This window comes from Hermetia illucens, chromosome 4, assembly GCF_905115235.1.
Source record: "Hermetia illucens chromosome 4, iHerIll2.2.curated.20191125, whole genome shotgun sequence".
In the NCBI taxonomy this organism is placed as follows: Eukaryota; Metazoa; Arthropoda; class Insecta; order Diptera; family Stratiomyidae; genus Hermetia; species Hermetia illucens.
In genome coordinates, this window is record NC_051852.1 from 152,931,704 (window position 1) to 152,957,549 (window position 25,846).

General features: G+C 41.4%; 1 protein-coding gene across 3 annotated transcripts in view; it reads right to left on the minus strand.

Annotated features, from left to right (window-relative positions):
• The window catches only part of LOC119654866 (centrosomin), a 125,261-nt gene that overhangs the window by 52,370 nt on the left and 47,045 nt on the right, over positions 1 to 25,846 (minus strand). Inside the window, exon 2 of one of the 3 annotated variants that reach the window (XM_038060456.1) lies at positions 7,790 to 8,453. The exons of the other annotated variants lie outside the window; for them this stretch is intronic. Within the exon in view, the coding sequence (XP_037916384.1) occupies positions 7,790 to 7,863 (74 nt within the window). The 5' untranslated portion in view covers positions 7,864 to 8,453. The remainder of the gene's footprint in view (positions 1 to 7,789; positions 8,454 to 25,846) is intronic. 3 annotated transcript variants of the gene reach the window in all.

Sequence of the window (25,846 nt, forward strand, 5' to 3'; positions counted from 1 at the left end):
CTGGCAACCTAAATGCCGAGAAAATGATAAAAATCTACAAAAAGGCTTTACTGCCATTTGCCAAACGATGGTTCATCACAAGAAATGAAGATTGGATTCTGCAGGAGGACAACGATCCAAAACACCGCAGCAAGGTCTGTACTCAGTGGAAGACTCAATCTGGCATCGTTACATTGGATTGGCCGTCGTTGTCGCCAGTTGCAAACCCTATTGAAAATGTGTGGGCATATATTAAACGGAAGCTTCGTGGAAGACGCACATACACTTTCAAGTTTGATATCGCCTTCTGTTTGTAGTTAAGTCCAAAATTAATAGACCATTAGCTTAATCCCAACTACAATTTTATTTTATTATGTATATATATATTTCGGGAGCAACTTACTCCCTTCATCAGTACAAAGCTTTGTACTGATGAAGGGAGTAAGTTGCTCCCGAAATATATATATACAAAGCTTTGTACTGATGAAGGGAGTAAGTTGCTCCCGAAATATATATATACATAATAAAATAAAATTGTAGTTGGGATTAAGCTAATGGTCTATTAGCTTTCAAGTTGTCTTACGAAATTCGTCGGATCTGGAGATCCTTGCCACTAGAATACGCTGTCAAATTAGTAGAAAGCATGCCTTGGAGATGCCAGGCAATTATCGACGCCGGTGGTGACTGGACACATTATTGACCGAATCGCATCATTGTTTGTAATGTGTACAATGAATATATGAATATGAAAGTTTCATCAAATAAAATTTTTTATAAATTAACACGACCACGCTCTTACTTGACAGACTGTAGATATGTAGAACAGATTTCTATTTTATAGATGTGGGTTTTTGGCATTTTTCTGGAAGCGCCTTCCCAATTCTAATCACTTTATTGAATCTTACCTTTAATTTAAAGTAGAAAACCATGGTGTATTTATTTATTATTTATCTCTAATCTGATCCCAAGAGATCGCTGAATTGCTATCAGGGTAGAATCCTGGATAAAATGTCAAAAACCAAAAGACTGAAAGGGTACATCGTGGTTTTAATCGGAAAACACTTTTCCACATGTCATGTTGACGTAAGTTTTGAGAATACCCTTTTAAATAGCGGTCGGTGGGGAGAAATTGGGACGAAAGTGATCGGATGGCACGATGACGGATCGTTTTGTCGATATGGCTCAATGAAATCAAGCAAATGAGAAGTTTGGCCAACGCACACGGAACTTGGGAGATTTATCAGTCTCAGGGCCTAAGGTGAGAGATGATGCTATTGAAAGACCTACAATATAATTTACAAGTTGGCAGACGATGATGACGATGAATGCAATTATCTGAAGTTTTTTCGACCTAATAGACAAACTTGATGATACACGAATCCAAATTATTTCCGAACTATTAATAGATTGCGATGGCCGGAAGACCTTTGACTAGGATGAAAACACGTCAACTGGTATTCCGGACAAAGGAAGAAATGCAAGGTGTTGCGCGAGCAGTAAGCAAGGAATACCAGATATCCGGTGCCTTATGTTCGTCTCACACGTATACGGTTCCATTCGGTTCAGTCAGCCTTACAAATTTTAGGCAGAAGCAATAAATACTGGTAGATGATAGCGGTTTAGCGTTCTTATGTTGCAAGAGAACATTCAAAGAGTCTTCTTGATTTGAATATAAAGTCTATTTTCTGATACCCTGAACGGAGAATACAGTAGATGTATCCACGTGGAGTGTACTTCAGCAGTTGTAAATTGTTCATTATTTATGACGGCAGTTCTTCAAAAAAAAAAATGATTTTTTAGAAGATACCAGAAAATGATCCATGGAATTTTTGAATAACAAACGCGACCCATATTCAATTTTTGTTGACCAGCATTGGACTACTCCAGTGGGAGCGACAGGTGTGAAACACTCAAAGTCTGGTGACCAAGAACAGACTCCAGCAGAAGCGGACGGTACGGAATTACTGAGATTTCGATAAGCATGAACACCACTGGCGCTGACATTTTTCATATTGAAATCTGCCGAGGATGCGAATATTGAACTAACTGAGACTCCGGTTACGCGGAAACGAGGTCCCAGTAGACCACAAACCGAAAAGACAGCAAAAGGGTAACATACCGTAAATTGCACGGGTAGAATCTCACTCAAGAGGAATATGAAAAGATATTCTCCTGGCCGAGATTTCGAAAGATAGAGTAATGGATCTGATGTGAATGATTAGCACTAGGCGTTCGTAGCAGAAATAAAACGATTCCTGAAAAGTAATAATTGAGTTCTGATTGACCTCCCTAAAGACCCCAACAACATTGGTAGGCATGTGCTTCGCGATAAGTTGAATTTAGACGGGACATTTGAAAGGAGGAAAACGTGTTGAGTTTTTCAAAGATTTTACCAAATTATGGTGTCCATTTTTCAGATACTTTTGCCCCAGGGTGCATTATGTTATAAAAGTAATGCGCATTTATCGAGAAAAATAGATGGTACAGATGGTTAAAAATCTTCAAAATAGTCTCCTGTAGCATCGATACACTTACGGAGACGTTTCTGCCACGTCTGAAAAGCGCCTTGAAACTCCTTGACTTGAATGCGTTTCAGGAACCTTGTAACTTAAGCTTGAATGTTTTCCACTGACTCCCAGTGCTTTCCCTTCAGCTCTTTTTTCAGTCGGGGGAACGAAAAAAAGTCACATGGAGCCAAATAAAAGCTGTAAGGAGGCTGGGGCACCACGGAGGTCTTGTTCTGGGTCAGGAAGTTGGTAACGACGAAGGCCGTGTGGCTGGGAGCATTGTAGTCGTGGAGATTTTATACGTCTTTGATATCAGATCTGACGCGTCCGACCCGTCGTTTCAGTCCCTTGAGAACTTCCAGATAAAAGGCTGCGTTGACAATTTGTCTTTGCGGTACAAACTCGAAATGAAAGATTCCTCTGACAAGGCAATCAGTATTGTTTTGTGTTTGGGAGATGACTCTCTGTACCACTCGGAGCTCTGCCTTTTGGATTTGCGCTCTCCTTAAAGGCCTCTTGAAGCATTTGATAAGTTTCGGTTGCATTCTTCCCAAGCCGCACACAGAACTTGATCGCGTACCGCTGTTCCAGTGAGAACTCTATTATGCAGTGACAATCAGAAAACAGACTTCGCACTGCTCAGAGCAAACTGAGACGCATTTGAAAGGGCAGAACGCCCTCCACAATTTCCGCCCCATCTGATCGTGCTGCGATGTATAGTTGCGTCATAATAGAACAATGCGTATTACTTTGATAATGCAGCCTGTATGTGGATTGACAATAAGACTCGCTGCGAAGTTTGGGATAAATATAAGGTATAAACACAGGAACTTCAAGAAGACGTTGTAGAGCATGGCGATATTCGAGGATGACTTCGATTTGAACAAAAAAGTTCGAAATATGCTTAGCGGGTTCGAAAGAAACAAAGTGTGCTTGCTGAAGAAGTTATTAGATGCCATTAAAAGGCGACAGGAAGTGGTATTAGAAGCTAAATGTAACTTTTGAGAAATTATACTTCGTATTGGAACAGGGGAAGACATAACTCTGACAGTTGTGTTCGTTGCTGATGTTTCGATGGTCTTCAGGGATCAGAAGGCCATTTATGCGTGCGGTCGATTTCGCAGTCAAAGCTGGGACCGGAGAGCATCGTATTCATTCAGGGCAATGCTAACAAAAATACATTGAAAAATTCTTCAAATTCGGGATGAACGATTGCTATCCTGGTGTGAAACCTTCGAATCGCCGGAGCAAGCTGTCGAAGGGTAAAATTATCAGCATAAGATGCGACGAAGCAGCAACTTCGTCATGCTATTAACATAGTATGCTGGTCCCAAGCCCAGGTAAAGGAGGAGGGTTTGAGGCAACTTACTCTGTACTATCCGCATTAAAACAAAAATAAAATGCTGAGACCAGGGGAAGAGATAAATAGAGTATAGTTGGAGTTCTCTTGGTGGCAGGTCCCGCGACAGGCCGACCAAGAAAATGCATACAATGTCGTTACAAGCATGATGATAGGATTGAGTCATAAGCCTCGGAGAAATGCTAGGGCGTCCACCTCAGTCGACGCGGCAGGACCGGCCCCGGTCTGGTGCCAAAAGCTGCGACATTGAACGCGAACGTGAATGGTTATAAACTTCTCTATTTTTGTAGCCCACACACTCAATATGGTGTTGGTATTGCCATCTCAGAAGGTTTCCGTGATGCCATTAAAGAATTCGAACGATTTGATGATCGGCTGATGAAACTCACCATTATATCCGCTGATCGCACTATTCACTTCTTCACCGCGTACGCACCACAGAGAGGTCGACAGGATGCCGAGAAAGATGCCTTCTGGGAACTTCTCGATGAAAAGACTTGTCAAGTGCCTGCTGACAACGATATTATCATTGCCGGCGACCGTAATCGTCATGTGGGTGGAAAGGCAAACGGTAACAGGTGCCATGGTGGAAAGGAGTTCAGAGCGCGCAATGAGGGTGGCGAGCGTATAATCGATTTTGCGGACACCCATGACCTTGTATTTATGAAAACATGGTCCATCAAACGATTGTCTCATCTTCCTACATTTTATAGTAGGAAAAGTCAAATGCAAATCGACTATATTCTGATAAGACGCCAAAATTGCACCACTGTCACTGATTGCAAAGCCGATCCCTATGAGACGATCGCACCTCAACATCGACCATTGATTGCCGTCCTGCGAATTAAGTCACCGATAAAACAGCCTGAGGAACGCACTGGCCAGCCGCGTATTAAATGGTGTTTCGTAAGAAGAAAGAGAAATCATCTCACTTACGCGATTACCAATCATTACGAATGTGGAAAAATCGTGGAACCAAATGAAAGACACGATCCACAAAACGATCTCTGCAACCCTCGGGGTCACCAAGGCGGGTAAGCGGTACATCAACCGAGATACTTGGCTTTGGAATGATGATGTTGAAATGAAGGTCAGTGCAAAGAAACGCCTCTATCACAAATTTGTCGATGATAAAACGCTTGCTAATTGGCAAATTTATAAGAATACCAACCGTGAAGCACAGAAAGCAGCCGCTGTCATCCGAGCGAACCATTACAAAAATCTTTACGATAAACTGGACACTAGGGATGGCGAGAGAGATCTGTACCGACTTACTAAAAGCCGTGATGAACGCACACAGGATATCGAACACTTCTGTTGTATTATTGACAAGAACAGTACTTTGCTTACCAACTGTCGACCCGCAACGGATAGATGGCGAGAATACTTCGAGCAGATTTCAACTGAAGAATTTGCTCATCCTCCACTTCCACAATCATTGCCGACATTTGGAGCAATTCCACCAGTCAGCGCAACTGAAGTCGAGGAGGCAATAAAACAAATGAAATCGGGGAAAGCAACAGGACCTGACGACATCGCATCTGAGCTCTGGCAAGCGAAGAGCTGGGACCCAACACTGTGGCTCAGTGAATTCTTTAACCGGGTTATTCAGGAAGGAAGAACACCATCTGACTGGCAAGAAAGTACCACTGTTCCAATATGGAAAAAGAAAGGTAGCCCAGCAGAATGTTCAAATTACCGTCCGATCCGGTTACTTTCCCATACCATGAAGATTTTTGAACGCATTCTTGACAACCATATTCGCGAAATCGTTGAAATAACCATGAATCAAGCCGGATTTGTCAAGAACTGCGGAACTACTGACGCAAATCACGCTGCGCAGTTACTCATGGAGAAACACCGTGAGAAGCATCGCCCTCTTTACATTGCCTTTCTGGATCTAGAGAAAGCGTTTGACCGTGTACCACACGAACTCATCTGGTATGCTTTACGACAACACTTCGTGCCAGAAGAACTCGTGCGCAATTGCTCTACCACGATCCGAAAAGTAAAGTTCGAAGTATGGCGGGTGCATCAAAACCGCTTCGTGTCTCTGTTGGTGTTCATCAAGGAAGTGCCCTCTCACCACTCCTCTTTGTCCTTGTTATGGACACCGTCACACGGGATATCCAACGTCCAGCGCCCTACACACTGCTTTATGCAAATGATGTTTTCCTAGCATCTGATAGCAAAAATGATCTCGAGCAACTTGTCCAAAAATGGAATGATCGCGTCATGCAACGCGGTCTCACATTGAATCTAAACAAAACTGAATTTTTGACGACCGTTCCCCATGAAACAGGCACAATCACTGTCAGCGGCAGTGATCTACCCTGAGCGATCCTTGAGTGATCTGCACTGAGCGATTTAAATACCTCGGATCAACGCTATCAGCCAATGGAGAACTGAGTTATGAAATTGGTTCACGCATTAACGCAACCTGGATGAAATGGCGTTCTACAACTGGTGTTCTTTTTGATCGACGTATCAACGAACGTCTCAAATCTAAAATTTACCGCAATGTCGTTCGACCTGTCACCCTCTATGGTTTATGGTTCTGAATGTTGGCCGACTATAAAAGGCAATGGACGGCGTCTTGCCGTAATGGAGACGAAGATGTTGCGTCGGACTAGTGGCGTGACACGTTTGGATCACATCCGAAATGAGGAAATCCGTGATCGTGATGGGGAGAGGAGTCTTTAATGGTATGGTCACACAATTTCCGCTAATGAAAATTCACTTGCCAAGATTGGTCTGAGCATCGAAGTCGATGGTAAATGACCAAAAGGCTGGCTGAAACAACGGTGGCTTGATACGCTGGATGGGGGAGATTGCACCCAGATCAGGCATTCGATAGAGCCAAATGGCGAAACCGATCATGACGAGCCGATCCCGCTTGTGAACGGGACAAAGATGGAAGAAAAAGAAGAATATTAAAAGGCGGCAGGAACTGATATTAGAAGCTAAATGTAACTTTTGAGAAATTATACTTCGTATTGGGACAGGGGAAGACGATAACTCTGACAGCTGTGTGCGTGGCTGATATTCTGTTAGTCTTCAGGAATCAGAAGGTTATTTCTGCATTCGGTCGATTTCGGTGTCAGAACTTTGTTGTAAAAGATCTGGGGCCTGAGAAGAAATTCCTGAGCATCATGTCCATTCTGGGCAACGCTAACAAAGGTACAATGAGAACTTCTTTAAATTAGGGATAAACGATTACAATCCTGGTGTGAATTCTTTGGATCACTGGAGGAAGCTGCCGAAGGCTCAAAGCCTCAGCATAGGATGTGACGAAGCAGCGATTAAACTGCGAGACGGCAACGCATTGCGCAGCTTCTTAAAGTTACTATATCGTGAATTTGTGAGGGAATTAAGGCATTGTCAACGATGGCATGTTCGGAAATTTCCTTAACAATTTTTACGGCGCAGGGCGTTGGGAAGCTGCACTGGTACGACCCTTGAGAGTAAAAGCTAGTGTTGGACTATCTACGCAGCCAGGTTTGAACCAATTCTTGGATTAGTCGATCCTGGCTGAAGGAGTTGCCAACTACACGGCAACTCCTGCTTGGAGGATGTCTAGTATTTTGCGACTCCAGGAAGAAGAGTGCTTGTTTCGTGGCTTTAAACACGGTGGAACTAGGATACATGGCCATGTCAAATTGTACGGAATAAATGTTTTTAACTAATTTAATTTATTGAATCCACATTGTTGACTATTAAGTCTGCTTTACAGTATATTTATTCCACCGCATATCAACTGACAATTATAAAAGAATTAAAAACAAATGCGGTGTTGACAGCTTTTTTGGCACTTTTTGCTTCGTGACGTGATTATGTGCATATATTGTGCCAAGGTTAATATAATCAAAATATAATAGAATAAAATATGTATAATTGCAATACTTTGAATACTTATTAAATTCTATAATTAATAATATCTTACCAAAATGGACTCAACGTAGTCCGCCGTTTAGGTGTTGAGTTATTTGTCGTATTAAATCGAAACAGTCCCGCCATTTCGATATTTATTTTAAAATTATTACACGAGTTTTAAAATATTTTACTAAATAAATTCGAAACACACAAATATATTTATAAATGAGAACGTTAACTCACAGAACCGATAATTCAACCCGTGTTGTAGAGGATTTAAGATGTTCAGTATATCAAAGGAGTATTTCTAAAAATTTTATTTAAATTCCTTCTCTCAAGTTAAAGCATAAAAAATTGCACTTTATTTCTCACAATGATTTAAAAACATTTTACTGAGTTCACAAACACAATATCTTATAGATACACTAAGCAGTCACATTTTTATTAAAAAAATATGTTATGCATTCTCACGAACATCCACCCATGTGCTTATATGTTAGAACACGTTTATCTGCAGCACCCTAAAGCGGTGCCTTGCCAAATTCTCGATTGTGATAGATTCTATAAAATTTCAAAACAGGTGACATGTTCTGTCCGCACTGGGATAGTTCCTAGATTATCCCTTTTGATATCTTTTTACATTAATGTGATGAATTATTCACAACTTCCACTTCTGGTGGCGATAGAAATTGATTAATGTCTGACCCATTTTACCATGTAATTTTAGATACATTCTGTAAATCAGATTAATATTATTCTAGATTGCAACTGTGATGTTTAGAAATTAACAGGTGCATGTTTGTGTTCAACACATTTTTAGGGATGAAAATGTTACATGTGAAACCGAAGATACAAAGATATTTTTACAAAAACCACTCGTTGCCAGGGAAAATGTGAAAATATGTCAAGAAAATTTTAATCTGCCAAGTACCAAGTAGAACACAGGACATACCTTAATTGAGGTTCTTAAGGACTCGTGGATGTACCAATTTGTCACAATTTCGTTCGTTAACACACCTAAATGAGACTTTTCACTTACAAGAAGTTTCAAGTAGGGCATGTGATGGATTTCGTAGGATTTGTTTTGCCAAACAAAACACTATGGTTACAGAAGGAGAACTCTGCTAAAGGTTACCGAATGAATGGGGATATTTTTGTAGAATTTACTGCAAAAATGATTTCATTTTAATAAAGATGGCGAGGTCATACAACTTTCTTCCATTAAGCATAGCATCTTTGTGCTATTTTTCATCCCACATGCTATTTTTGCTGAGAATATTTCCACCGACAACATGGCGAGCAATCAACAGTTTGTCGAGGCATGATAAATGCATGCGTACATATATGTACATAAGAAAAAAAAATGTAAAGCCCAAGGAGACGGAAAGACATGATGACCCAGAAGTTCATGCCTTATCTATTTTACAGAGAACAAAATATTTATTGGTATCAATATTTCAAGAAAAATCATTACTCAAAAGTTTTGTAAACATGATAAGAACTTTTTTTCATGCTATAAAGTTTTATTGGAGAGCCAGAAGAAATCTAAGATATTTTGTAATATTGCGATATCAATATTGAGCAAGCAAACATCTAATGCTGATGGGAAAACTTGCAGGGAAACTTTTTTTGATGAAGGCTCGGAGCAATATACTAAAAAAAGTATGAAAATATGTAAGCAGCTTGATTTTAGAGCAAGTCTCCCATGTCTTCCAAAGAGAGATAATTTTGTAAACTTCGAACATAAATAGGCAGATAAAAGATAACTATGAAATGATTGGTGGGGTACGAATGTGGAAATATAAAATATAGATTAGAAAAGTCAAATTCCGAATTTTCCAAGCCGAATTCAGGTAAATTACTTTCCCAATTAATTTCAGAATCTGCCAAACCAATTACAGAATTTTCCAAACCAATTTCAGAATTTTTCATTCCAAATTCAGTTTTTTTTCAACATTTTGTTATAAAGTTCCTTGAAAAGTCTGGCCAGCCTCTATTAAGTTACATAATTATTAGAAGGTTAAGTAAGGCGACGACTCCAGGGAAAAGCCAGTCTAACCCTTCAGCAATTAAGTAACCTAGAAGAGAAAGATAACTTTGAGAAAAATGTGAAATAATTAAGGCAGTTCGTGGCTTTTTTGCCACTGGTAAATGAAAGAGAAATTAGTTTTTTAGCGATAATGATGCCAAAGCTCAGGTTCTGAAACATGTAAACACCGCTGACCGGGAAACGTCTGACGTAGTCGACATCAATCTAGAGAATACCGTCAAGACATTGGGTTTGCAATGGATTCCTAGAGACGACATATTCACCTTTAAAGTGAAACTGCCTTACGTCTCAGCGAACGAGCCAGTTACGAAACGAATAATTACATCCAATGCTGCAAGATTATTCGATCCACTTGGTTGGATCCAGCCCATCATAATAGTTAGCAAGATATTTATCCAAAGGTTGTGGCTACAAAAACTGGATTGGGATAAGCCCGTACCTGACCAGTTGAAAATCAAGTGGCTGACCTACATAAAGGAGTGGCCAGCGTTATCCCAACTTCAAATACCACGATACATACATACGTCTGATGGCTGCAAGGTAGAATTCCATGGTTTCTGCGACGCGTCAATGGCAGCTTTTGCAGCGGTATCTGCGAACATATTAACATCGAAATCGAAAGTGGCACTCTTAAAAGTACAGTCAGTACCCCGGCTATAATGGAACGGTGCCGTTTTACTATGCAGATTGATGAAACACGTGAAGCGAGCCTGCGAATTCCCTGCCGACACAGCTGAATTTTACTGGACGGATTCGACCATTGTCCTCGCTTGGTTGAGTGATCACCCAGCACGGTGGAAAACGTTCGTCGCAAATAAGGTGAGCGAAATCCAGGCCACGAGCAACTCTAGTCAATGGAGACACGTCGATACAGAGTGTAATCCGGCGGACATAGCGTCACGGGGAGTGACTGGTTCTCAGCTCCTCAAAAGCGGCGTAGCAGCCAGTAAAGAAATAAAACACCAGTTCATGCAAATGATGAAAATCATTCAGTCCGTGATAGCTAACGACAAAATCACCTGGCACTTCATACCCCCGAGCAGTCCTCATTTCGGAGGATTATGGGAAGCTGGGGTGAAGTCAGTCAAACTGCACCTGCAGAAAGCAATCGGTGACAGCTTGCTAACAATGGAGGAAATGTATACGGTTCTAACCCAGATCGAAGCAGTTCTTAATAGTCGGCCACTCATGCCCATCAGCGACGACGTTAATGATCTGGAAGCACTCACCCCCGCGCATTTTTTGATCGGCTAACCACTCATATCAATCGCGCAAGAAACCCCGAACGAAGAACTAAACCTGCTGGAAAAATGGAAACTGACACAGCAAATTGTAAAACAATTTTGGAACCGGTGGTCAGATGAGTTCATCTCAAGGTTGCAACAAAGGCCAAAATGGATGAAGACAAAGCCGAACATGGAACCCGGACAACTGATGTTAGCTTGAGAATTATCCTCCATCAATGCCCTTTGATGCTATAAAGTTATAGCACAGCCTTGGCGAGGAAAAAGGAAATTAGGGATTAGGACTAAGGGAATGCAGAAGGGGTTGAGCGCGAAGGAAGTGACTATGCACTCCTTGCCTGATGTTGTATGTTGTAGTCAAACGGGAAGACAGAAGATGGTAGTCTGTTCCACATTCATATAATTCGAGATAAAGATTCGTGGTATTTCAGGATGCGACTAGTACTGACCCTTAGAGTATGAAGATAGGCTCTACAAGGGATAGGACCTGATATTTCCTGGGAACAGTCGCGGTTATAATAACGATAGAGGAGAGAACGACATCCAACATTTCGTCTGTGATTAGGGGGCTCAAGTTGTGATGTGATCCTTACATCACCGATGAGTTTAAAAGCTCTTCTTTGAACTTTATCAAGAGCGGACAGTGCAGTTATACCTGCACCCGCCCAAATATGAGAGTTGTATTCGAGTCTAGATCTAATGTGAGTCTTGTATTATAGATCTGCGCTAGATTGAATGGTGAAAAATATTTTTGGCAACGATTCAGAAACCTCAAACATTTCATCGCATTTTTCGCAATGCCGAAGATGTGGTGGGTCCAGCTGAGCTTACTAAGGATGTTAATACCCAGTATATTGAGTGAGGGTAAGTCTAGAATATCCCTACCATCGACAAGATTGTGAGGAGGGGGGAGCACATAGTTTATTCAAAATGGGACAGCCATAGGTTTTAGAAGCATTGAACTGGACACGATTTGCTTTGCCCGAAGCAATAATAGACGATATGTCCTCATTGAATAACTCAAACATGCGCTCCCGGTTGACACGCAATATACTACGACTAGAGCTAGCCAGCGAATTAAACCAATACGCGAAGTCAAGAGTGCTGTCATCAGCAGGTATGGGCTGGACACGAGCAATTTTCCAAACTGATGGAAAGATAGCCTGAGCATAAGAAAGATGAAAAATTTTGCGCAGAGGTCTAGCCAGAGAAGAGGTGAAGCTTTTTAGAACTACGGGCAAGATACCATCAGGACCGACAGATCTGGACACATCGAGCTTGGCTAGTAATTTAAAAACTTCCCTTGTGCGAAAGTGCAAGGATCCTTGATGAGTATCGCAACTTTGTATGTTGGGATAGCTCTGCGAAGGAGGTGGAAGATTAGAGTTCGCAGATAAAATTTCGGCGAATAAATTGACCTTACTCAGTGAGTCACTGAAAATTTAACCATTATTTATGAGAGGTGGAACAGAGGAGCTTGCGAAATTATTTTTCCCTGCTTTTGTAAGTGGCCAAAAACTTTTACTACCCTTTTGGCTGGTGGACATTTTCTGTCTTATACTTTGATCAAACTGGAATTTCGCTTTTTCAATAGTGGACTTGCAAATGTTACGTTTGGATATATGAAAATCTGAACCTATCTACACGACTAGGTTCGCGGTGAATTTTCCTTGGAAAACACTATTTTTTCAATGAAATTTCTATGTCGCACTTTCAGGCCTGACGAGACGGGAGTGGAAAGGCAGAGATTCCCTCCAGGTAGGGAGTTTCTTCGGGAGGTCGAAAAATAAGTTTGAATGAAAAAAATGAAGCAGGGGCCCGCATAATTTTCTCCCCGTGTTCCTACAATTTCCACTCCGGGCCCGAACAGGTAGGGGTAGGGAAGGTATATTTTTTTTGCTATTGTACCGAAGAACAGCGTACAATCAAAAATCAATACTACTCAGAAATATTTTTGAAGAAAGCAAAGGCAATTATAAGAAATAAACGTCGTGGATTTCAGACGATAGTTGTGAATCTCTAGGAAGAAAACGTATGTCCTAACACTGCTCAACTAATCCGTGAAGTCATTAACAAATCAATCAAAATCATCCTCTTTACAGCCTCGATTTAACAACATGTGATTCCCATTTGTTTGGTCAATTGAAAAGTTTCAGGATAACGAGGATGGCAAAAATTTGTGGTAATGTGGTTCAAACACTAAACCAAGAGTTCTTTAAAGTCGCTATAAAATTTTGGGGCAAGGGCATAAAAGCTAGTAATTCCTTAGGACAAGTGCATCGATGTGGGGGGAAATGCCTAGTCTAATCAACGGTGGTACTTGACTGCGTTAGTTGTAGGCAGCCAGGCTGAGAGATCCCCGTAAATTCAACCTAAGGGAACACAATTTTGCAAAAATACAAGTCATAACACAAGCCTTGGAAATAATATAGCGCGGTTACCAAATGTGCTCTTTAGCTAGAATAGTCGCGCATTCAAAGTTACCCAGCGTCGAGCTTCCAGTGTCAGGTTTGTTTAATTTTTTTGCATAGTTTCTTATACTGAATTACATTTTTTCCCAGCGTTTTGGAGGTGTCATCAGCATAAAAAATTAAAAGCTCCCAGCGAATAATTTTCAGATCTAATTCGAAATTCCAGAATTTAAATTGCAAAAACTAAGATACATCTTTGCAAGTTTTAGATATCTGGGTGAGTACACTTTATCAAAACCTATAGCCCGAAATGCAAACACAAACAAATTTGATTACTTTATCAGCACCAACATCCTGCTTGCTGAATGCAGAAGCCATACAAATTAACGAACATTTATTCACATACATCTAGCCATGTTCATACAGAATTTTGTGAATAATTGATTGCACAACTACGGGCATGTTACGTCGGGTGGGTGGTTTGATGTAAGTCTAATGTCAAATCAACATTGTCGTAATATCATTGAGACAAATGATAATCTCCCAATCAACTACGTGTTAGGTGACATACATATTACAATACAACTGTAGAATGCTTGTAGGGCGCCACGGTTTCCCTTGCCTCAATTGATTGAATCTAATCAAGCTATTTGTTTGCGGTGACCGCTTGCTAACTGCTCCCGATGTAAACCGCGAGTTTACACCCTAACAAAAGCGATAAGCATTTTGGAGTGTAAGCTGCCTTTTCATCCGTTACAAGCGTAGTGGTTCAGCAAAGAGGGTTACATATGCGGCGATTTTAAATCATGCATATGTAGAGGAGAGCTGGACCAAAGGGGCGATTGGTTGATTTGTTCGACTCTACAAATGTTAATTGAATCACTTCAACTATTAGGTAGACATATTCCTAGGCCGCGTATTATACGAACGGTTCATACCAATTATATGCAAGCATACAGAGATTTTCGCCTCCGAAGGTAAGTTACCTCACATTAAGGTATCAATGAACTAACAACACAAAACGACGAATTAAATCATCCCTCAGGTTAGGTTAAACTGGCTTGGCGGAGGGAGCTGCAGCTCCGAACACTTAACTCTTTTGCTAGGCTTATTGTACTGTTCGCTCTTCTTCTTTTACTTCAGCCTTTGTCCCGTTCACAAGCGGGGTCGGCTCGTCGTGATCAGTTTTGCCATTTGGTTCAATCAAATGCCTAATCTTAATGCACTCGAGAGGCTTTAAAATCCCCATCAAGCGCATCAAGTAATCGTAGTTTCGGCCGGCCTCTTGGTCGTTTACCATCGACTTCGATGTTTAGACCTATCTTAGCAAGTGAATTCTTGTTAGCGCGAAATCGCGGATATCCTCATTTCAGATGTGATCAATCGCAACATCTTCGTCTCCATTACCGCAAGACGCCGTCCATTGACTTTTATAGTCGGCCAACACTCAGAGCCATAGGGAAGCGACAGGACGGACGACATTGCGGTAAATTGTACTGTTCCATAAATCCCCTATTTAACAATGTCACGCTTGCGGACTTAGCAGGCTTTCGCAAATCTGTGAGCGTTTTCTACCGCGAGTACACAAATTCTGATTTGAAGGAAACCTTTCTAAGTATCTTTTTATAAGGTCTTATGCAAAGAGGCATCTGCATATAAAATGCAGGACCGTCTCTTGCGTACATTGATACAAATAGCTGCGACTACTACCCCAGTGCCCTAGTACTCAAGGCAACTGTATCACTTATACGTGATGAAGGTTCACACTACCCCACATTTTATTATATATTAAACGTCAATCGTTATGATTGAAGAACATTTATACTTACACATACACCAAAAAATCTGCGTACATTTTATAAGTGCTAAATATAGATATAGATATGAATCAAGAAAATGGCCCTGATTTAAACATTCTGAAAACAGGGTACTATCTTGGGAATGCATAAAAGCAGTTTCGATGAAAAACTGTCACAAGAAAAGAAGATATGAAGATGTTCAGCATTCGGGGATTCCCCTAAATATCCAGTGAAAATACATAATTTTCGAGTTAATTTGTGTGAATTAAAAAATATCCTTAACTATGGCTACTTGTGGATAGGAAATAAGTGTTAGTGAGCGTAAACTGATCCTAAATTTGCGGCAAAAAAGGGTAAAAGTTTTCGTGAAATCGCGAATTTAGTCGGAAGAACCTTGTCTATTTGGCATAAAAGGACGCAAATTAGTGTGGAGCAAAAGGAACACAGCGTTCAATGTTCTAAATTTGATTCCACTGTAAAGCATTCTTACATTCTTGTTGAACAAGTGGTTCCCGAAATATCCTTCGCGTTTGAGCAGAAAGCCGACAAAGCCAACTTCGGCACCTAAACTTCATAAGCCAGTTTACTTCGGATATCCAACATGTGTCTGGCAAAGACAATATACAGTATGCAAAATTCGTATTCGTACACCCTATATTTTGCGGGTTTTTGGGTTATTTCTGAGAAATGATAGAAAATTCGTTCAATCTTATATAACAATTTTTTACATAAATATGTATGTAGTTGTTATAGAACATTAATCTTAAATTTTATTTACATCCGTTTGTTCAAGAGAACATTTTCCAAATTCAATCGAAGCAAAATTCGTATTCGTACACCCCGATTAGCGGCTTGAACTCAATCCCTGTACGATATTAATCATTTTGCACTGTAAAATTCTAACGGTAAATTCTTGAAAAAGTGTGGTTGACAGTTCGAGCTAAAGTGTTTTGGGAATTATAAATAAAGAGTTAATTCTTTAACAAATTTTCCAAATGAGTCGAAAAGGTAGTGAATTTTCGAACAGTAATCGTAAGATAGTGATACAGCTATACAAGGACGGTAAATCCTTGAGACAAATTGCAAAAATTATGCATAGGAGTCACTCGACAATTCAATCTGTAGTAAAGATTTACAATTCGTCTGGTAGAATCAAGAAGAAAAAAAGAAATGGAAACAGATTAATTTTGTCAAGGAGACACCAATCCTTTGTTCGGCGTGTTGTTCGACAGGATAACACGATAAGTGCAGTGAAATTAGCAGGACTTTTGCAAAACCAGTTCCAAATTAAAATTACACCCCAAAGTGTTCGGAATTATTTGCGTAGATTCGGTATACAGAGCCGGACTCCTGCTTCTAAGCCATTTATCAATAATGTCAATAGAAGAAAACGGTTAAACTTTGCAAAAAGATATCTAAACAAGGATTTTCGTTATTGGAAACGAGTAATTTTTTCAGACGAGTGCAAAATTAATCTAAAGTTGTCGGACGGACGGGTTCGTATATGGCGACAAAAAAATTAGAGGCTATATCCAAAAAACATGCTTCCTACATTTAAGCATGGAGGTGGTTCGTTGATGATTTGGGGATGTTTTGCAGCTTCTGGTGTTGGAAACTTGCATTTTATTGATGGAATAATGAACGCGAAGCAATATGTGCAAATTCTTAAAACTAATTTACATCAGAGTGCACAAAATTTAGGAATTCGTAGGAAGTATATATTTCAACAGGACAATGATCCGAAGCATACGGCACTTCACACGCGGCTTTGGCTACTCTAAAATTGTCGAAAGTGTTTAAACACGCCTCCACAGAGTCCTGACGTTAACCCAATAGAAAATTTATGGTCTATTTTCAAGAAGAATCTAAAAAATTACAGTATTAGGAATAAAGAAGACCTGAAAACTGCCTTGCAGACCGAATGGCAAAATATTTCACCGAACTTAACCCAAAAATTAGTTCAATCAATGCCAAATAGGCTTAGAGCAATAATAAAACAAAAAGGATTTCCCACGAAGTACTAAAACTATATTTCTAGCACATTTTTTGAAGTCTGTAGGTGTACGAATACGAATTTTGTTTTGAGTTTTATATGAATTACTGTTTTTATTATTAAGTTTAAAATATATTTTATACTTGTTATTATGTACATGAATTAACCTCTTCATTTGCTATAATATTATACAATTTATTTATCTCTTAATGTTATATTTGACTTAAAAATAACAAATAATAGGTAAAAAAATGGGTGTACGAATACGAATTTTGCATACTGTAGTTGTAGACACTTTGTCACGCGTTTCAGAGGTTAAAATCCCTGCCACGGTCGATTTTTTGGCAACCGCCGAGGCACAGAAGGATGACGCAGTGCATCTGAGCCTCAACTCCAAATATAAATTTCGGAAGTTTCCCCTCGGCTCAACCTCCGAAATACTCTGGAAAGAGTCTTAGGCCATATATTTGGGCCGTTTTTGCATTCTACGCAGTACACGATCTTGCGCATCCATACATTCGGACAACGAATCGGCTGGTCACAAGCAAATATTTCTGGCCCTTAATGAATAAGGATGTTAACTCCTGGACCAGAAAGTGCATTGCGTGCCAGAAGTGTAAAGTCATCAAGCACATACAGAAAGAAGTAGACTCATTCCCGGGATCTCCAAAGCGTTTTCACACGATCCACATTATTGGCGCCTTGCGAGATTCGCTTCAAGTATTGCCTCACAATCATTGATAGGTTCACACGGTGACCTGAAGCACCAACTCTGGCCGACATTTGCGCACAATCGTGCGCTGAGGCCCTTTGTCGGGAATGGAATCCACGCTTTGGAGTTCCAGCCGAAGTCATTACTGACCAGAGAATGCAGTTCGAGTCTATCCTGTTCTCGGAGGCTAGGCTTCAAACGCTATCGGACGACTGTGTACCACCCGCAATCCGATGGGATGTTGGAACGCTGGCATAGAACTTTGAAGGCCTCTATAATGATACTTGGCCTACTTACAGCCAATCGTGAGGAGTTTGCCGTCAGCCCCGCCGAGTTAATATACGTGGAGAATTTGAGACTCCACAACAACCCTATGTTCGACACCAGGTCAACCCTTTCCACCATTGGGCTTTCGCGTTTGCTCCGGGGCACCGTGGCCAAATTACAATTACCTTCGCGATGAAGGCTAACACCCCCATGGACCTGAACGTGTGCACGCACGTCTTGGTTCGCGTGGATGTTTCCCGGAAGTCCTTGCAACTACCATATGAGGGCCTTCATGAACAGGGAAGAGCATTTTTTTAGGCTTAATGTCGACAACAGGCCAAAGAACGTCTCCGTGGCCAGGCTAAAGCATTTGTCCCCGGGGCTGAGGTCTCGGAGAAGAAAAGTGCATGACGTGTGAAATTTGATGGGAGCCCCTAAAGTTGGCGGACTCCTGGCCCGCCGAAACCCAGTGTCAGCCGGAGGTGGGGTAGTGTGCAGCCGCTTATCGGAGATTCATTCGAGCTCCACACCCATAGCGACACTTACCATGGCTGGAAACTTCCCCACCTGAGTGGCTCACCTATCTATTGATGGTAGTTTGAGTTAGCTGTCAGCCGTGGAAAAACAAAGGAAAAAAAGAAAACTGACATTAAATGAAATTTGATAAAATTTTGTATTTGTAACTCACATAAAGTGTTCTCTGTAAAAGCTGACTGGAAAGAATACTGTTGCGGGGACTACTATTGCTAACAAATTCGTCTCCATTCCCCAGATAAAGATAGCCTTTCAGTTTCTGTTCTTGGATTGTATCCTCCTTTTTCTTTTACTCTCACATGCATATCAGCGGTAAACCATTTTGGGTTGTTTTTAACAACACACAAGCAGTGCATTTACAGTTATTTTAAAATAGAGCTTTCGCAACAAAACTATGGACCCTATATATATAATTGTCATTTATTCCTCGGCGAGGTCTAGCGCGTCAACCACTCCTACACGCTATCGCTCGTGCTTCGCTGAAATGCGCTTGTTTCCCCAGGATTTTCTGAGATGCGGATTCCACTGCATGGCGTAGCCAGCAATGCAATTGTCGCGCCCTTAATGTGTGACCTATCCACTGCCACCCGCACGTACGGATGACAGGCCTGTATGCCGACCAAGTTCTTCGTTTGAAATAATATCAAGTTAGCGTACTCTGATGATACGACGTTTTCAAGCGACAGTGGGGATCACTTTTCAGATTTTGAACAAGGCAGGCAGCGATGTTCTGCTCATTAATGTAGATAGGTCAATGATCCGGTGGGAGAGCAAACAGATCAGCATAGTCGAGAGGTTTCAGGAAGAATGTTATCGTCCATTGAACTCGTTCACTTCCTCCGAACAGGACACCACATAGAACGCACGAGAACGAGATGCAACCCCGGGGGACATCGCTGCGAAACTGAACTCTGAGGTATTACCTTGTTGCAGCACGTGTTTTGATTAAAAAAAATCAAAGACAGAAGGTGATATTTTCAACATTAGGACAAAACTCAACATTAAGGTTAGGTGCAATAATACTTCTTTTAAGAATGTGATACGGAAGCCATTATGCTATGCTCGATTCGGTGGAGTGTCAGCCTCCCGATCGTATTACTTCCAGCTCGAATTCTCGTTAATCATGGATGTCTGTATTCATCTCTGTACTCCTCGGCTGCTGATGAATTATTACTTGCACAGCATGTGTTGATGACAGCGAAATTGAACCAGACTCTCATTAAACCCCTCCCCATCCCACCTGCCACAAGAAAAAAAAAGTCTAGTGGGCATCGTCCATAACCCCATTGCAAAACACACAATCCGGAGATTGCGTCTTTCCAATCTTGTGCAGGTAAGACTGAAAACCTCCATGACCACTTAAAAATTGGGTAAGGAAATAGTCAGTCTCAACATGTTTCCGATTCAGCCACGCACCTAAGTTGCCGATGAGCCATTGCCGTTCTACACGAGCAACAACATCACATCCCTTGGCTTATCTGTGTTGCGCTTGTATATGGCTTGACGCTCCTTAGCAAGAAAGGCAACCGGGATTACACCCGCGACCGCCATCACGGCCGGTTCAGAGACAGTGCAGTACGCAGACGCCACCCGCAAAGTTCCCCGTTTCTATACTTGCGCAAGACGTTTACGATATACCTCCTTGCTAAGAGCGTCAGCCCATACCTCTGCGCCGTAAAGCAGGACAGACTGCGTTGAGCTCACCAGGAGACGTTGCCTGCTAGACGTATGACCCCCAATGTTTGCCATTAGCCTACTTAACGCCGAAACTCCAGCTGCAGTCTTGTTCGCTGCTGCTTTCATTTGCTCAAAAAAGCTCATCTTTGAGTCAAGAGTCAACCCGAGGTACTTTATCGCTGGTTTTGACTCGATTATCGACTCGCCGAACGATATGAGACGCAGGGTCGGAATTCTCTGTTTAGTCAGGGTGACTACTTCGGCTTTTTCCAGTGCAAGGTTGAAACGATGAGTAGTCTGCTGAGTCAGCTTTGCGTCTGTTCGACAGTGCGTCCAGCAACAAGCGCCGCGACATCATCTGCATAGCCGACCAGGCGCGACTCTTCTGGCATGTCGAGTTTAAGTAGACTATCATAGGTAGCGTTCCAGAGATCCAGCCCTAGGAAGGGTCCCTGTGCTACCCTCGACGTGATCTCCATCCTCCTCTGACCCTCTAGTGTTTCATAGAGCAGGGAGCGGTTCCACAGATAGTCCCTCAATATCCGTAAGAGATAGTTCGGCACGTTGAAAGTATTACCATGCCTAGAATGTCTTTCCTTCTTACAGAATTAAAGGCATTTCTGACGTCAAACGTCACGAGGAGCACCACCCGATGAGTTCGGCGGCTATGTGCCTCCGCTCGTCGAACGGCATCCACGACTTGCATGACAGCATCAACTGTGGATTTCCCTGCTCTAAAACCAAACTGCTGGGGAGATAAATCTCCGGCAGCGCGTATCGCTTCAGCGAGTCTACTTCTGATGAGCTTTTCGAGCACTTTTCCAGCAGTGTCAAGCATACATAGTGGGCGGTATGAAAACGTCAACTCGGGGTCGCCTTTCCCTTTATGGATCGGTGCAAGCCTCGCCACCTTCCAACGAGCCGGGAAAATGCCCTCTTTCAGGCAAGCGTTGAATGCGCCGAGCAGTGGGTCTAAACGGGTTTAAAATACCAGTTTGTATACCTTTGCTGGAATACCATCGGGTATTGGCGTCTTCTTGCTTTTCACTGAGAGGACTGCCTGTTTCAACTCTTTTATAGAAAAAGTGGACAATCCTCTGCGCTCTCCGCGCCGACATCATCATCCCATACGGGGTGCGTAGGGAATAATTCCCGTACAATGCGGTCCATCTGCTCGGCCTTAAGTGAACAGGGTTTCTGCAGAGCCCCGATTTTTCGGGTTACTAGTTTATTACCGAGTTCCCATCCACCTCGTCGACCAGATCTTGCCGTGTCGGGGTGCCGCACACCTAGAGTTTGTATCAACTACTTCCAGAACTCGCCACCCGGCTCTACAAACACCAATCAACACAATTTTCGAGCCTTACAATCACCCAATTAAGGATATTACAATCATACAATAACTGGCATACTTCACTAAGTATATAAACCGCTTTGTCCATCACGTCCCCTACAAAATTATTCATCAAAATTTCCATAACAAATTCTTTCTCAATTAAGTAAGTTCTTGAGAAAGGCTGAGTACTATCTAAAGTTAATATGGGCCCACTCTAAGTTGGCTGCAATTTTATTCGCGCAAGGCCTTGATGTATTGCGAGTAATTATATTATAAAACTGCACTCGAACGCAACAAAAGATTAGATAAAACGGTTTCAGTTTTGCATTTTGTACTGACCCCGTCGTCCAATGACCCGCAATGCATTTTAATTGGCCAGAATTGAAGACATGATATCAAGCGGGCAAGCCATATCACTACCCAAAAAAAAAAAAGAAAAATTAAATGTACTGTCTTTTGTCTGCTTTGTCCAGATAATATACAAAGCGAATATCATGGTAGAAACTTTGATTGACGAGGCAATTTCGGATAGAAAATATAATTATTTCGAACTTCGTATCGCCTACATTTGTCACTCATTTTTGGAGTAATAAAAGTTGATTAGTTAAAATCTGCTCAATTTAAAACAATGTTTAAAATGTGCTAATTATATATTTGAATATTTTTAGATTTGATGTCATCATTCAATCTAATTTTTTCAAAGTCTAAAAAATTAATGAATGCGGCGTTTAGATGCCATAAAAAACGGAAGTACTGCAATCAATTTTGGGGGAAGTGAGCTGATAACAATGAAGCACGTCAGCAGCTATTCCACCTTTCACCGTTTCCTCTGGCTATCGCAAAATATGAAAGAAGCTTTGGGATCTACGTGACTACCATTGGGAATTCTAATCAATAATTTATTGCTTGAATAGAAATTAAATATATAAAAAGCTTTATTTTTGATCGGAAAAAATTTCGAAGTCAACCATAGTGTTATTCAAATGCAGTGGCGTAATTCTATACTGAAGATAGCTTAGAACATTTCAGTGGCCAAAGAAGTCAGTGGAACGGACCGTCCATTAATTAACTGTGGATTGAATGGATGTTGCTGTTCTACGATGCAACTTAAAAAGATATATTTGAATGGAATCATATCTTTATGTTTGATCGGTGAAAAAGGTGATTGCTATGCATGCGAAACCTGAAATACTGAACTGAATGCAGAGCGAACAGAAATAGATATCAGAAAGCCAATCCATTTCTATTCAGATTGTATCTATAATCTTCAGAATTTAGTAGATATTAGTGACTAAATTTTCCAATGTTGCAATAATAAGTGCAGTTTTCCGTATGCATTTGCAAGTAGCTTCCCTCAAACACTGTTCTTCTGAACAAGTGTGATTAACAATGCTTCCCAAAATATTCCTCTGAGCTCCCTTCCGTTTTGTATTCAAATCTACATACATATCAGCAACCTTAGGGCAATTTTCCAAATAGAAGTATCTGTGCTTCTATAGAATAATTAATTAGATGTTAATGTGATCTTTCCGTACTAGGTGATCATATAAACAAATAATATTGCGCATTAGCTGCATGAATGGTGCATGAAAGGCATACGTAATTGAAATGGTTGCAGTTTTAATAGGTTCAATTGATGTCGCATTGGTACGTGAACCATCTGTTTTGTAGTGACGGTCGCCTTCCTATAAACAAAGATGATTCTATGACACAGCCAAATAGGGTAGAATAGAGCATGTTGATAAATAAATGTCCATAAAAATATCCAAATTAATTAGAGTTAGCACAGTCTTTGAGAAGAAAATCGCGTTCCTAAAATAAACTTGAAGGGGGTTTCTCAGATAATTTCCATAATGTGGAATAATGATAATAATAATTTAACACAAGGAGACTATAATAAGCAGGAGCTCGATCTAAGGGTAGAATTTTTATAGGTGAAGTGAAGTACGGCAAAAGATTGGTGGCCTGAGTTGTTAGCCTGTGCAGAAGCGTTCTGCGCATCTTCATGTACGGTCAAATATTTGGGATCACATTAGACCAAAAACTACTCTGGAAACATATGTTGGAAAAGCACAAGGACTCTGACGACTTCCAGGTACATAGCTGGAAAAAAATGAGAATCCACCCCAAAAATGCTGCCCTGGATACAATTCAATAGTAATGCCAATGATTACCTATGGGGCGGTAATTTAGGCAGAAAGAACTTAGCTTAGTAGACCAGCCAGGGAGTTGCACAAACTTCAAAGACTGGGTTGCATGTGTATCAGTGGGACAATGACAACATACTCAACGGTTCCCTAGAGATCCTTCTGGGATTGACTAGTCTCCATCTACAAGTAGAAGAGCAGGCAAGGAGGGCGATCTTCAGAATGTCTGGGAGTACCAGTGAGGTGGGGAGCTGCCAAAATCGAAGGAAAATTTATATTCTTTCTAGGCGGCATTCCGAATTGCTGATACCAAGGGATAACGTGACAACGAGGTTCCACTTCGGTAGGAAGTTTGAAACACGTTGGAGCAACAGGCCAAACTGGGAGAGCGTGGTACACTGAACGATCCTCTACGGTACAGGGAACAGGCGCGAGGGTTATTGGTACAAGGAAAGTGCACTTTGAGCCTATGGGCAAGCATACCTGCATATTTGAGGCAGAAATATACACCATAGGCAGATGTGCCTCCTTCAACCTCGAAAAGAACTATAGGAGGCAGAACATTGCTATTCTAACCGACAGCCAAGGGGCTATTAAAGCATTTAGGTCTTATTAGGTAAATTCCAAACTGGTGTGGGAATGCCTTAACAGACTGAATATGCTCGGCTTGCTCAATAAGGTCTGGATACTCTGGGTTCCAGGCCACATTGGGTTAGAAGGCAATGAAGCAGCGAACGGAGAGGAGTAGCGATGCCTTTACACGGGCCACAGCCATTCTGTGGAGTCTAAACTGGCTCCGACATTGGAAAATTAAGAGGAACGGCTGAGGCAACTTTACTGGACGAACTTACCAGGAATGGAGCAGTCCAGGGTGCTCTTAGGGGAATACGAACCCAAGCGCCCGAAAGATTGTTTAAACCACACCAAGAAGAGACGCCGGATCATAGCTGGGGAATACTCACTGATCACTGCATGATAAACTATCACCTGGGAAAGGTAGGGATATCTACGGACACTGTCTGCAGATTTGATGAGGAGAGTAATGAAACCTTCACGCATATTCTGAGACAGTGTCCGACACTTGTGCAAAGTGGGTTGAGGTACCTGGAAGATGCCAGATTGAAACACTTGGAAGTAGGGAACATAATAAAGTTTCTGTCGGCTATAGATATCAACGACATACTATAGTTTATAGGTATACCCTAACCAGTAAAGGAACGCAATAGTTTTTTTAGGGCGCAATAGGACATCCCTTGACAATATTATCATCTTCATGTACAGGAATGGGTTTTCAGGTGAGCGATGGGGTGCGGTCATACAGTTGCGAGCATGCGTCACACTACATGATCAATTCGAGTGCCAAGTTGACCACGAGGATACGCATACACAAGGAGGCTATAGATTATTCCAGACGTAATGGACGCACTAGCATGCCATACACATAAAGTATGCGCAAAACATGCATATGTCCGTAACTTTTCTTGCACAGCGCACCTATCCCCAAGCTAGTCAGATATTTTCGCCCGTTTTAAATTTCTAGTCAACTTTCCTCTGTATGGTTTTCTCGATATACATACTATGTATTGGGATGGAATGGATTAGGCCTTAGGCTTTACGACGGTAAGGTGAGAAACGACCTGGGACACGACTAGCATTCCAAACAGCGAACATTTGTGTGTTCTGCCTGAGGGTTATGTGTTCTTAGTTCGTATGTCAAATTTTAACTTGTTCTCCTAAGTAGTTTGTCAATATGATTTTTTTTGGGCGCGTTGCGTGTTTCTCTTTAAAAACTAATAAATTCTAATATCGTATTTTTTTTTCGTCTTGAATGGATTCATCCCTAAGGTTCGTTTTACATGTGTACGGTTCCATTTGGTTCGGTTCAGTTTCGGTCATTCGGTACCTAATTGAGACCGTATAGGACCGATTTATCCCATCTGTATGTAGCCCGTTGTGA